The sequence below is a fragment of the Dermacentor albipictus genome, unplaced genomic scaffold, assembly GCF_038994185.2.
Source record: "Dermacentor albipictus isolate Rhodes 1998 colony unplaced genomic scaffold, USDA_Dalb.pri_finalv2 scaffold_11, whole genome shotgun sequence".
NCBI classification, from domain to species: Eukaryota; Metazoa; Arthropoda; class Arachnida; order Ixodida; family Ixodidae; genus Dermacentor; species Dermacentor albipictus.
In genome coordinates, this window is record NW_027225565.1 from 75,477 (window position 1) to 88,446 (window position 12,970).

The 12,970-nt window shown below is 46.4% G+C and overlaps 1 protein-coding gene across 1 annotated transcript in view; it reads left to right on the forward strand.

Annotated features, from left to right (window-relative positions):
• The window catches only part of LOC135920067 (luciferin 4-monooxygenase-like), a 92,634-nt gene that overhangs the window by 64,987 nt on the left and 14,677 nt on the right, over positions 1 to 12,970 (forward strand). The window contains exons 8-9 of the mRNA XM_065454115.1: positions 710 to 851; positions 2,697 to 2,963. Coding sequence (XP_065310187.1) covers positions 710 to 851; positions 2,697 to 2,963 — 409 coding nt within the window. The remainder of the gene's footprint in view (positions 1 to 709; positions 852 to 2,696; positions 2,964 to 12,970) is intronic.

The window sequence follows — 12,970 nt, forward strand, 5'->3', positions numbered from 1 at the left end:
ATCATGTTGCTGACATGTTAAACTCACTTGGCATTTGCGATCGCGTCTTTGTGCACATTGTCTTCTACGGCAGAACTGTGAGGTACAGCAGACGCTCCCCTTTGTTGATGCTCCCGCCGTGAAATGGTATTCCGCGTCCAACAGTTAGTTCAAACAGCACTGCGGTTTACACGTTGCCGCTCACCAACCAGTCCACGCACTGCTTTTTAATATACAGAGCAAGAGTCGCGAGCAACGAAAGAAAAGCACGCAGCCGCAAAACGAACTGCTGACCTAGCGAAGCTGCGACCACCGAGGCAATTGGTTTCACGAATGGAGCGCTCTTAACAAGGCGCCGTAGCGCCGCCTGGACGAGGTTGTCCAGTGTGTGAAGTAGTTTTGCAACGACTTGGGCAGATTTCGGAAATGACAGAACAGACCACCAAGGGAATGGGAAGTGAGGGAGGGGGGGGGGCGAACTCTAAACAGGTTCAATTTATTCAAGGTACGAGGTGTGAGGTGCTCGAGGTGGCATACATCTGTGAAGCTTTTTTTTTTTTCAACCTGTATTCTCTCTTTCTTCGCTTAACGTAAGGCTATTCTGTGCGAACAGAAGCGCCATTTGGCCAGTAAGCACTTTTCATAAATATGTTAATCAAGGGGGTAGTTTATTATGACGCACGCTGTTTACACAATGTACGCAAAGCTGATTTTGTTACCTTTTTTACAGGTGATTGATATGGTCACCAGAAAGCCTCTGGGACCTGACGAGAGAGGAGAAATTTGCATCAAAGGCCCCTGTACATTCCTGGGCTACCTGAACAAACCGAAAGAGACTGCTGACGTCTACGAAGATGGCTTTCTTCGTACCGGTGCGCCGTGTTTTGTTTTTTTCATTTCTTATCGTGACAGTGAATTTCTTTCATAACTTTCATAACCGCAGTTTGACAAGTTTGACTTATTATTTGCTAGGAACAGCCAGATCACTTCCGCGCTGTTAAATACCAATCAAGATCATTTTCGTTCCCCGTGTTTATTTTTTTTATCTTGCCAAAGTTACCTTGTTGATATTGTAATATATATTGAGAACTTGTGTGGTAGAGTCATATTTTATGTTTCCATTATTCTGTAGGACAACTCCCAAGGAACAACCTAGCCGTCGTGTGGGCAGCGAGGCATTTGCGAAAGCTTTTATATCATTTACCTATTCTACCTTGAAATTCTACCGTTGTAGAATTTCAGTGTTTATGTAGGTCAATGCTTAAGTCACAGAAGATGAAGGCAGTTGCTGTGTTAAAAGCTGCCGGCTTTTCGGGGTCGATGGGCAGTTTTGAAGTTCCGGGCTGGGGATTAGTACACTGTGAGGCCGAAACTTCTACAGCTGATTTCGCGATCACATTGACGCAGATCCACGTATAAAGTTTCTGCGAAAGTTGTTTATTTTCGTTTCGTTGTTAATTTGAAGTGGTGCGTATGGGGCATTGGGAGCTTTAAACATCTGCGCTACTATGTAATAAACTGTGTGGTGTTTTGTTGCAACGTCGTTGTTGGCTTCGACGTTGTCTTCCACCAACCGCCGGATTCATGGCGCATCCTCCATCGACAGATATGTATTATCTTTTGGCTGATTCTCATCAACGTCATGCATCCCTCTATTGTACCGCCATGGTGTTTCTGTGTGCATGACAATGAGGAATTTCATGTCAAGACAACGCCATCTTATCACGTGTGTGATGCAGATACTTCCATCCTCGTCCGCTAGAGTACTGCTTGTTATGGCCTCCGAAGTGCATGCAAAGACGCCACCATCCTCAGGGTCTGTGTCTACAGCAAGAAGCACGCATTGTATATGTGACAATAAATGCTTGAAGTGAGTGTGTTCATAAAAAAATAACTTGTCATGCTTGAGCATTAGCGCTCGAAATAGTCAATTATTGTAGGCAACGCGTTCACCTCGCCCTAACCAATCTCACATGCACTTTATTTTCCTTTTGCTTACTAAAGTTTGCAAAAGGATTTCACAGTATTCGTTACCAAGGGAATCACTTGCGTAATCATTGTCCATAATAGTTCGTCACAGTATTGCTGAAAATATTTTGACATTAACAGCCACACATGGACAGGAACTAAACCTTTCACTTCCCGAATAACTATACGCTTCAAGACTAGTTATTGGAGACTGTGGAAACGTAACACTGGCAGACAAGCATTCCTGTACTTAAATTATCTAAATTTAAGCGAATACATGCATGTTGGTCATTTGCTCACTTTATGCATGTTCAGAGGATGTTTTATATATGCTCACGTCACATTAGGCTGAAATCAATTTTAGACATGAGACCCACAAGTAAAATTTGATTTCAGGTTGTGCCATTTGTTGGTCTTTGACAATATTGAGAACTGTTCTAAAGATATATATGCACTTTTGAAAGTATTAGCTATGATATCCGTCTGGCTTTCTCTCCCGACAGTTAGCGTTTTTATCTTTTGTGGGCGCTCTCCCGGCATGTCAAAGAAACGGTGAAGGAAGAGTGCGGAGATAGTATCCCATGTCTATCCTCACATGCCAGTTGTGATGGAATAATTTGGCATTTCTCCTTAAATTAGCGTCACTCGACGGAGCAGGCATTTGTAGAAACCTAGCAGGTCGTACTGAGCGTATGTCGGAACACGACAATGCAGGGTACAATACTTTACATCGGGGTGTACCGCCGCAGGTGACATGGGCTACTACTCGGCCGACGGCCGCATCTTCGTGTGTAGCCGCTACAAAGAGCTGATCAAGTGCATGGACCAGCAGGTGCCGCCGGCCGAGATCGAAGAGCTACTGGCCGCCGATTCTCAAGTGCAGCACGTGGTTGTGGCAGGAGTACCGCATGCGCAGTATGGAGAGGCCGCCAGGGCATTCGTGGTTCCGCGGCGCCGCCCGGAGGGACCCGTTGAAGAGCAACGTGAAGCGGACCGGCTCAAGCAACTTGTTGCTGGTATGCCTGCGATAAAGAGTCTATACGGCCTGGTGCCACATCTGGTAACACACTAGAAACGCGGAAGAAGCGCCGCCCACAAGCTCTCCGTGAGCTTGCTCTCCATCTTGCAGCGATTAAAAAGAAGGTCCATTACCCTAAAACATACGAAGACAAACGCCGCCGCCACCGCGGTGCAATGTAAAATAAAGCAGCATTGTTGATTCCGCACAGCGAGAAACCTCCGTACGTAAGAGACAGCTCAGAGACTTAAAGAAAAGTAAGTGAAGATTCGGGGGACATCTCTTGTCGCGAACACCGTGATAGCCTCTCAAGGTGGGTAGCTAGGCTATTCTAGGGCACAAAGAAAGCAATCAGCCGTGGACGTGCTCACGTGGTCTCCCTCATGTGCTTACCAAGCGCAATGCTGCTTAACCACGGTTATTTGACGACCACCGGTGTATTTAATAGAAGCTGGCCGAGAGTCAGTGACAAAACGCACCGCGCAAAGTTCTGACACGAAACTAGGTCTCGAGGTACCATAGCTTAGGTTAGGGAAGCCGACAAATGGAGGTACGCCACTCAGGTAGCTGTCGTACGAATGATGGGTACTGTGCCATTCACAGCTCAGGTACACATCATCTAGGGCACTTCGCATCAAGCGCTCGCCGGTGGCTGGCTCCATTTCAGCAGCGTGTAAGAAGTTTTCACCTTACATCACTTTGCGCTGGGCGTCCTGACGATCGCCTATTGATGTGCGTTTGCTGCATGCCTTGTAAATCCGTGCATAATTCTAGAAAGTGCGCTACGTCACAACACTGTTCAGCTCTCTGACTCTATGTACGTATATTCTTGTTATAGGAAAGGTGACTTGGAATGACTGACCTCGCGAGAGTATTTACCATGTAGTGAGTGCGGTGCTTGAAAGCTCCAATTCTTAGTGACCTCCGGTGATGTTGCAAAAGCCGGTTAGCGCAAGATTATCCTACAAAAGAACACTGCGAGGTCTGGCTGTGACACATCAAAACATATTGGTGCACTTCAGGCGGCTTGTGGGCCATATAGACCTTTAAAACCTGTCTAGGTTTTAAAAAGTTATGAATTAAACAGGAAACGTAGAAAAGAACAACTGAACTGAAGATCACTGTTGGTCAAATCGGGAGTTGCAATTCTAAGAAAGTTCATAGAATAAAGCAGTGACTTAGAAGAAATGGCCACAATTTTTTCTTGATATGTCACTCAGCTTTATAGTGTGCATCGTGAGAAAGCATGTGGTAGCAGAGCACACGTCTCCTATTCCAGCCCGGCAATAGGTGCGCATGGCGTGGCTGAGCGCATATTCGGCCAGCATGGCCTGTCTTGAAGGTATCCGTGGAGGGCACAAAGAAGGGGCGAGTCAAGGTGGCTAATGTATTCATGTCTGCTCTCTTCCCGAGGACTTAGTGCCGGGGGTTCCGTACTCTGAAGTTTCGAAGATGCGTTGAAGTGGGAGGTAGCCCGAAGCGTTTGGTCCCCGCTGCCGGCGCTCTTGGTCACGCCAAGATTGGGATAACGACCGTTTGCGGTCATCGAGTGAGGCCAGTTCATGTGCTTCGTCGCGCACGTAACACCACGCTCGCTAATTTATTTAGTAACAGAATATTCACTGCAATTCATAACGTGGATTTAATTACAAAACTTATTTCGCTTATTTGTCTAATACTTTTGTATCGCTATCAATGCTTCATTGTTCGGGCGAAACTGTGTCTTTTTCTTAGCTGTACTTTCAGGAATTCGGGCTGATGTAGAAGATGTACACGAGGCCTTCCGCCCACGTACCACAATGCTGAATTCTTTCTTTACTCTGCACAAGGTGTACTGATGCAAAGTTCACTTTGATGCGTTCACGTCGATGAAGACAGCATCCAGGTCAAGTAGCATTAAGATCTGTAATGCAGAAAATGCACCCGCCGTGGATAAGACGCCATGATTTCGCCTTTTGTGGACCATGGTGTCGAAAAGTATCTACGGGAAGCACTAATGAGGGTGACTTCTTTATTACAGATGGCATGCGAATACTCTTGCCATCACGCCAGGATTTTAAGGCATATTTTCATTACTATACCCAAAAGAACTTGGTATGGCAGGTGCAAAAGTACATCAAGTGCGCTTAGCACGTAACCATTTCTGATGGTATAGTTGCGCCACTTCTTTCACATTGGATCATGTACTTTACATTTTACATATGGAACACAACTTATCACAATGATATGTGTGACTTAGCGCCACAAAGGCGCTCATATGACTATGAGACCTCATGATGGGTGACTACGGAATGATTTTGATGGTCGGGCTTGTTTACGTACACCCGAATATAAGTACACCGGCGTATTTTGCGTTCTGTCTGCATCGCAATATGGGAACACGTGTGCAGCAGAATTCTATAGCTACTGTGCCACCACGAAGATTACGCTTAGCTTCTTGTCGCTTTCCATTTGAGCAAGAACAAATTCACAGGTATAGCCTCACTGATCACGAAGGGGGCACACGATCAGCTCTAGCTGCCACCTTTTTAGGGGCAGAATTGATCATAGAGAGAAGTCCGAGCAAGTCAATCATCTCGACTATTCCCAAACCACATGGTGATTTTCTCCTTTCTTTTACAGAGCATAGATAGCGTCTTCTCGCATATTTGTTTACGTTCTTAGTGAACAAACAAACATCAATGCATACACGTGGATGGCGACATTAGCCGCATTGTCTACATTAATGACATTAACGGCATTGCTGCGGCAAAACGAGATCTATCAGTGGCTGCGTGGCATGTATACGCCCCACTGACGCGGCAATTATACGAAGACCTCGTCGTTAAGGAGTTGATAATATACGCGAACCTACATCCACGACACCACTGCGTATTGAAACGCACGCCACGGTGACAGTCAGAAATCGGGGTCGCGACGCCCTAGTCATATGTAGAGTTTCATACTAAAATTACTACAGTAGGGAGTCTGGCGCTATTGGGCGCGTGACGGGCTATAGGTAGCCGCACCGTCGCTACGTTAGTGTGCATGGGCGGTCGGCGGCGCGCACTGAAATGTACAATTCGCCGCTTCGCTGTGAGTGATGTGGGCCAGCTGTTTGTATATGAAACCCGTTGACTGCAGTTAACTGATGATATATTGCCCCCTACTCCACATTTCTGCACGAAACACATGGAAAATTATGTACATGCAAGGAGTGCAAAATGCAGTTTCTGTTCGATACATCCATGGTGCTTTCTCTTGGTGTTCTGCTTGCGTTCCGCCTATTTTGTTGGCGCTCCTTTTGTGGAACTCAACTTCCGTCTATTTTTGCACGGGTCACAAAAATGCCTGTAATCTTATACGGTGAAGTTAATGTATCTAGTTATTGTGACTGTACATCACCGCTTGTAAGCATGCATAACTCCCTTTCACTTCTTCTTAGATTCTCCGTCAAATACATGATAGTTACCACGTTTAATTACACAGGGTCTGGCGCTACGACTGACAGCGCAATGGCAGCATCACCTCATGGCTTCACTTTTTTTTTTTTGCGTGGTAACAATAACAACGTAGCATTTTAGCACGCGAGTGTTTTGCATGATTGCGTGCATGATAATAGTGCGAATAATTTAAAAATATTTTAAGAGCCAACCTTCTCGCGTTGTTTTCTTTACTTCTGAATGTATTTACCGCTACCCTGTGTCCAGGGGCGTAGCCGGGGGGGGGGGCTTATGGGGCTTCAGCCCCCCCCCCCCTCGAAATCTTTTCGTGCTGCCATGCGCCGCCGACAAAAACAACTCCCGGCGCCGGAAATCATGCTCAATTTTGTCTAGAATGTCCTTAATTCACGCTCAAAGATACATTTAAGCGCGAACATAGCGAAATCGGGCTGGATTTCGCGGCAACGCCCATGCATCGGGAGTCACATATCGTAACGCAAGGAGCCCCACCGAGCACAAAATTTCAAGGGCGTTTTGATGGCGAGCGGGCTCGTCTCGGCATCTCGCGGAGGCCGCGGAATCTACGGAGCGCTTGGATTTCAATTAAGAAACTTTGTGGGTATAAAGTTCTCATAACATTTTGATGCGAAAGGTGCATTGACATTTCCGAGGTCGTGCTTTAGATTTTCAATCACGGAACTTTGTGGGTTTAATGCTGTTATAAACATTTGACGCCGAAGGTGCATCGACTTTGCTAAAGTCGTACATCGGGCCATACAACGAGACAAGCCAAATCAACATACTATCAGACAAGTTGACAAAGCACGCAGTGAGGTCCGATGAGACAAAGCGTTGTAGTGGTTCATTTGTGCCGTCAAGTCACAGAAAAGAATGTGAACATTGTTTTTCCGCCTGCGCCAAAGCATCCATGTCAAGACACTAAATCCACCATTGTAACTAAGCTCTTATTTATTTTTCTACCTAGACTTTTATTCGCGAGGATACATTGAGCCCCTTTCTCTTCTTTTTTTTTCTTTTGTTCTCGTAACCCGCGGGCTGCCGATCCAGCCAGAGCGCAAGCGTTTTTCTCGTGCTGCATCGACAACCGCGCTACGCACTTGGATGCGCGTTCCTTTTCTCTGGCCGACTGCATTTTCGCCTGGCAGAGTTTTGGACGCTTCCTGGCTAGCAAACGAGAAAAAGAAACAATGCATAGTCGCTCGCCGCCAGCACTGCGGGGACTCGACGGATTGCAACGAGTTCGCTTGAGCGCAACCTCTCCAGAAAATTTTGTCTCGCCGGTGTAGGATACCGAGCATTATGCGTATGGTTTTCTGTGGACCACGCGTCACACTTTTTTTTCGATATTCCTTCGGTAGCCACACTAGGTGCCCAAAGTAGGCATTCGATTGTAGCCAACATGCGTTCCTTTGCGTTATTCTATTTCGCCGCCCCCCGTCCCACAAAAGAAAAAAAGGAAGACATTGTTGCGGCGCAGCGAATTGTCGCATGGTGAAAGTTCGCTTTTGTGCTTCTTTTGCGGAAAGTAATGGGCCACGGGACGCTTCAGTTGCCGGATACTATTATATTATTGCGATAGCAGCTATATGAAGACTCCAGGCGCATTCCTGCTGTTGCCCGCATGTTCCGTATAAATAAAGGCCAAGGGCGATAACATCGTGACCACGCGCCGCATGCTCTATGTGCGAATGAAAGCGTGGGGGGGGGGGGAAGGGGGTGAGCCGACGATGAGTCTTGTGTGCGCAAGGGAGAAAAGCGGGGAGGAAACCCGCCGCCTTCCGTCGCACGCGATACATATTGGGAGTGGAGGAAGGGGGGGGGGTGATCTGTGAATCTGTGGTTGCGCAACCTGTTTATTTGCCTTGTTTGACGCATTATATATAGTGACTTTTTCTTAGGAACGTAGATTTATTGGAGTCTTATACGTATATATAAATATATTGTTGCGAGGTTTTGTGTACATGCGCAGTGAACTTTGTTCCCAGTGACAATTTTTAGCCCTGTATCAAGCTGTATCTTCACCCCGCGCAATAATGGTTCGGTTCATTATTTTCGGGGCATGCGCGTAGCACATACGCATCTCATTTACAAGGGACATGCAGAGGGGAGGTTAAATGTTCTTTAATGCTCTCATACACTGGGTTGAACATGGTTGCGTGGCATAATGGACATTCCAGAAGTTGAACAGCTTGATGTCGTGAGGTTTTTGACAAATGAAGATGTTTCCCAAAAAGAAATTATTCACCGTATGGCTGCCGTATACGTTGAACATTGCGTTTCATTGGCCACTGCGAAGCGTTGTAGCCAACGGCGCTATGACGTAAAACTATTCCAAACTTTTCTATTCCAATTCTGCTATCAGCTCTCCACAATTGGTCAAAACTTTTTTCGACCGCGCCCGCTTCACCTGTCTGTCACGCGACGTCACGAAAACCGCGTTACCTCCCCATCTGATATGATGTGTACAGACTGATTATGCATAATTTTATAGAAAAAAGAAAAACAGTCATTTCTGATTTGACCCTTTTTAGCCATTAGCCCTCGGCTATTGGTAAAAAGTTTTCGGGCTGCAGCCACTTGACCTGCTTGTCATGCGACGTCACAAAACCGCACAAGCTCACTGCGTCAAAGTGACGTGTACGCGATAAAGATGCATTAATATGCCGAACAAAACTGAATTTTCTTCGGAATAGCCGCAGGCTGCCCCGTTCCGAAAGGAATAAAAGATGACTGCCGCCGATCGCTGAGACGCTGGCTACTCGCACCTGCCGGAGAGCATGGGTGCATTTGCGTATAATAAAACTTCTTGCGTGGCCGTGTAACGTTTTCGAGCCCTTTCATCAGGTTTACCACCTCATTCTGCCAACTCTTCTTTGCTGAGGGTCAGTTTTAGCGTCATTCTTAAGCTTTCGTTGCATGCCGCCGCGATTTTCGACCAGCCACCACAAGCTAAGTAAGGGAAAGCCGGCCAATCGCAGACGCCGGCACCACCCTCTTCATCCGGTTATCGATTTTCAGTGCACAGGCTCTGCCCCAGTGAATCCCTCTCCACTTGAGCGTTCTCCTCGCCTCTTGTCAGCGAATTAGATACGACAAGCCGCTCAGTGTAGACAATGTTATTCGTTTTTCAAGCAAACAAAAGTGACCTCCTATGAACGAGGAGAACGTTTGATTGGTCTGTTCGGACAACCCTGTGGGTGACCGCCCGGTGCTTGCGTCGGCGGTTACGCAAATTTGACGTCAGGAGATTGGAATAGAAACATATTGGAATAGTTTTATGTTATAGCGCCCCAACTGTTCAAAGAAGGACATGAAAGTTACAAAGAAGATCCATGGCCGGGCCAAAGCCACCGTGCAATCACCCCCAACACAATTGAAAATGCCGTGGTTGCTCAGTGGATATGGTGTTGGGCTGCTGAGCACGAGTTCCCGGGATCGAATCACGGTCACGGCGGCTGCATTTTGATGGAGGCGAAATGCGAAAACACCGGTGTACTTAGATTTAGGTGCACGTCAAAGAACCCCAGATGAGGGTGACGGCTTTTTGTCTGCAATTGTGACCGGAGATGACTCGTGGTGCCGCTACTACTAGCCTGAAACACTACGGCAAAGTGGAAACATTTGAATTCACCATTCCCAAGGAAAACAAAGGCCGTCATGTTGACTTCGTTTTAGATCGTTAGGGGCCATTATTGATCGAATTTTCTAAACCTGGAGAAACTCTAAATCGTTTCAGATATTGTGAAAGGTCGTATCGGCTGCGTGTCGCAATCAAGAACAAATGACGTGGAAAATTGAGCATTGGGAACATCTTGCTTCACGACATTGCCCGTTCCCACGTCGCTGATGTGGTTAATACAAAACTGGCAAAGTTCAAGTGGGAAACGCTGCAACATCCCTCATGCAGCCCAGACCTGTTGCCTTGCGTCTTCCACATTTGGTAAAATTTGAAAAAAACTGCTCAAGGGAACCACATTCGTGTCGGAAGATGACGTGTAGTCATTTACAGATTTTTGAGGCAGCAGCTCAAGGAGTATTATGAGACGGGAATCACGCGACTCGTTAGTAGAACAAGTGTCTAAATACTCATGGTGACTACTTTTAAATAAAGTACCCCGTTTGCCATATATTCGCATTGCCTCACTTTCATTTGACTCGCCCTCGTATATTTTGCAGAACTCCTGCTTTTTATATGTGTTCTCTGTTGCGACTATAATTTCCGAGAAACTACTCGCAATACACAACCGGTGACAGCTGCTCCTGCTCAATACATTCTAACAAAGGACAGCGTCATTGATATTTTCCCCTGGTCGTTGCATATGTACGAAAATGTAAACAAGGTTACATTTCGTACATTTATTTCTTATATATATATATATATATATATATATATATATATATATATATATATATATATATATATATATATATATATTATCCCTCGACTAAATTAAAAGGGGAGGCCGAGCTGCAAAGTGAGCCCCCACGAACGAAATTTCTGGCTACGCCACTGCCTGTGTCAAGCTAACAACACCACGCTAGAAAGCGCAAAGCCACCAGTGACTAAGACTTACGGCCTCCTGCACTTTTAAAAAAAGAGGTCGTAGTAGTTACAAACTAGTGTCACACCATTTGCTGCCTTAGTATAACTGCAGTTGGTAATGACAGAGTTAGTAATATAACTTACTAAACAAGCTAGACACTGGTACTAATAGGCCTCAGCTGACAATTCCGAACGCAGTACCGGATTCAGAAGTTTCTTTTCTATAAGGTGTATATCGGACCCACTGTCGAATACGTCACAGCTGGAAGAATGTATGCAGCATAGGTGAGAAAATGTTTATCAGGTGGTCCTAATTGCATTTATAATTCGTACCTGAGACCCATCAGTAACAATGGATACCTTGCTTAGCCAGTAATGCTTCTAACTATATCGTTACCAACTGCCGTTATACCAAGATAGCAAATGGTGTGGCACTAAGTAGTAACTACTAGAACTTTTATTTTTTAAGACTGTGGGTCCAGCGACTGCAATGTTACACATTATCCTCTTGTAATGCTGTATTTCCGCTTTGTAGCAGATACTATAAGTACCAGAGCGCGAAACATTTACTCGAGAGACCAGCTTATATTTCAGCGTAGTGGGATATCCACATGACAGAAGGACGCCCCAGAAACAGCTAAGAATGGTCGCATAACTACTAACACAAATCTGCAAATATACGCCTAAGATCAATTGTATCCTGCCACATCTTATGAGGGCTTGATATTTTCTTTTTTATTGGTGAGTGATCTTCCACCACCTCGTTGATATTTCGCGGTATCACAAAGGTTGCGGCATGATCGCCACAAGGAATCGGAGCTTAAACCGCTGCGTTTGGGTATTGCAGTGACCGCTTCGTTTGCTTAAAGCGACGCCGAATGCTTTTTGGGAAGTGCGTGAGTAACAATAAAACCTTAAATTTGAATGATTGCTGCGCACCGAGGGCGCGATAATCACACATCGCGATCTCGACACGTGTAGTCAATGATTTTACTGCAGCTCATACACCACAACGCAAAACCAAGTGAGTCACTATATTCTCCAAAAATCCATACCACCGTTTACGGCTGCGCTACCACCGCAGAATAAACAGGCTTCAAAGGATATGGGGGCCGTACGCGCACATGCAAACAAGTTGCGGCTAACTGAGACGCAACGTGCCATCCACACTATACCATGGCTCCACCAGCGTCCACCAGGCGGCGACTCCGCTCGATCTCACGGTCAATAACGTCAACGCATACTGCCGGTACAGTGCTTCATCCAGCATGGGAATCTCCAGGCAGTACATCTCCAATATCTCCAAAGTTCATCAAGGCAGGACATTGATTTCTCTAAACGGTCGGCCCTTTGCTTTCGAACAACTCAATTGTTAAGGCTTAAGGTGGCGTTTCGGCCAAGGAATCCACCAAGTCCACCGAATGATACGTCAGGTTGTAGGAATCAAAGAAAAAGGGCTTATTCGCATAGTTACACGGCACCAGTTACGGAAGTCCACTTCATGCAGGAGCAAGTCAAACGCTCTAGTTCATACCGCCGTCTCCCCTAGGCGAGTCGAATAAAGAATCTGAAGACTGTCCAGCAGCTATTCACAATCGTCGGATCCATTGCGACACCGGGACCATGCTCGCCACACTCCACAGTAACCCCGCCTCCAAAGCCCGATGGTTTGGAATATGTGGCAACAAAGCCATCTGCGAATGCAAGGTCGCCGCCGTTGTTTCGTAGCCCTGGATGGGCCCTCCCTTTCATCCTTAGTTCAGACTGTGAGGTAATGGTGGGGTTGCTGGCCTTTTGTGGACCCGTCTAGAGTCGGTGTCCACGCTGCGTTGACCTCTGGATGGGCGCCGATAGTTGGATGGGGGTTTGCCTCGTGGGAAACATCTAATTAACTGCGCCTCCCAGGTCGCCGTCATTGTTTCCGCCCTTTCATTCTTATCTCAGGCTGCTAGATAATGGTAGGGTGGTAGCCCTTTTTGGGACCCGTCACGAGTATGCGTCCACGCTGGATAGGCGCTG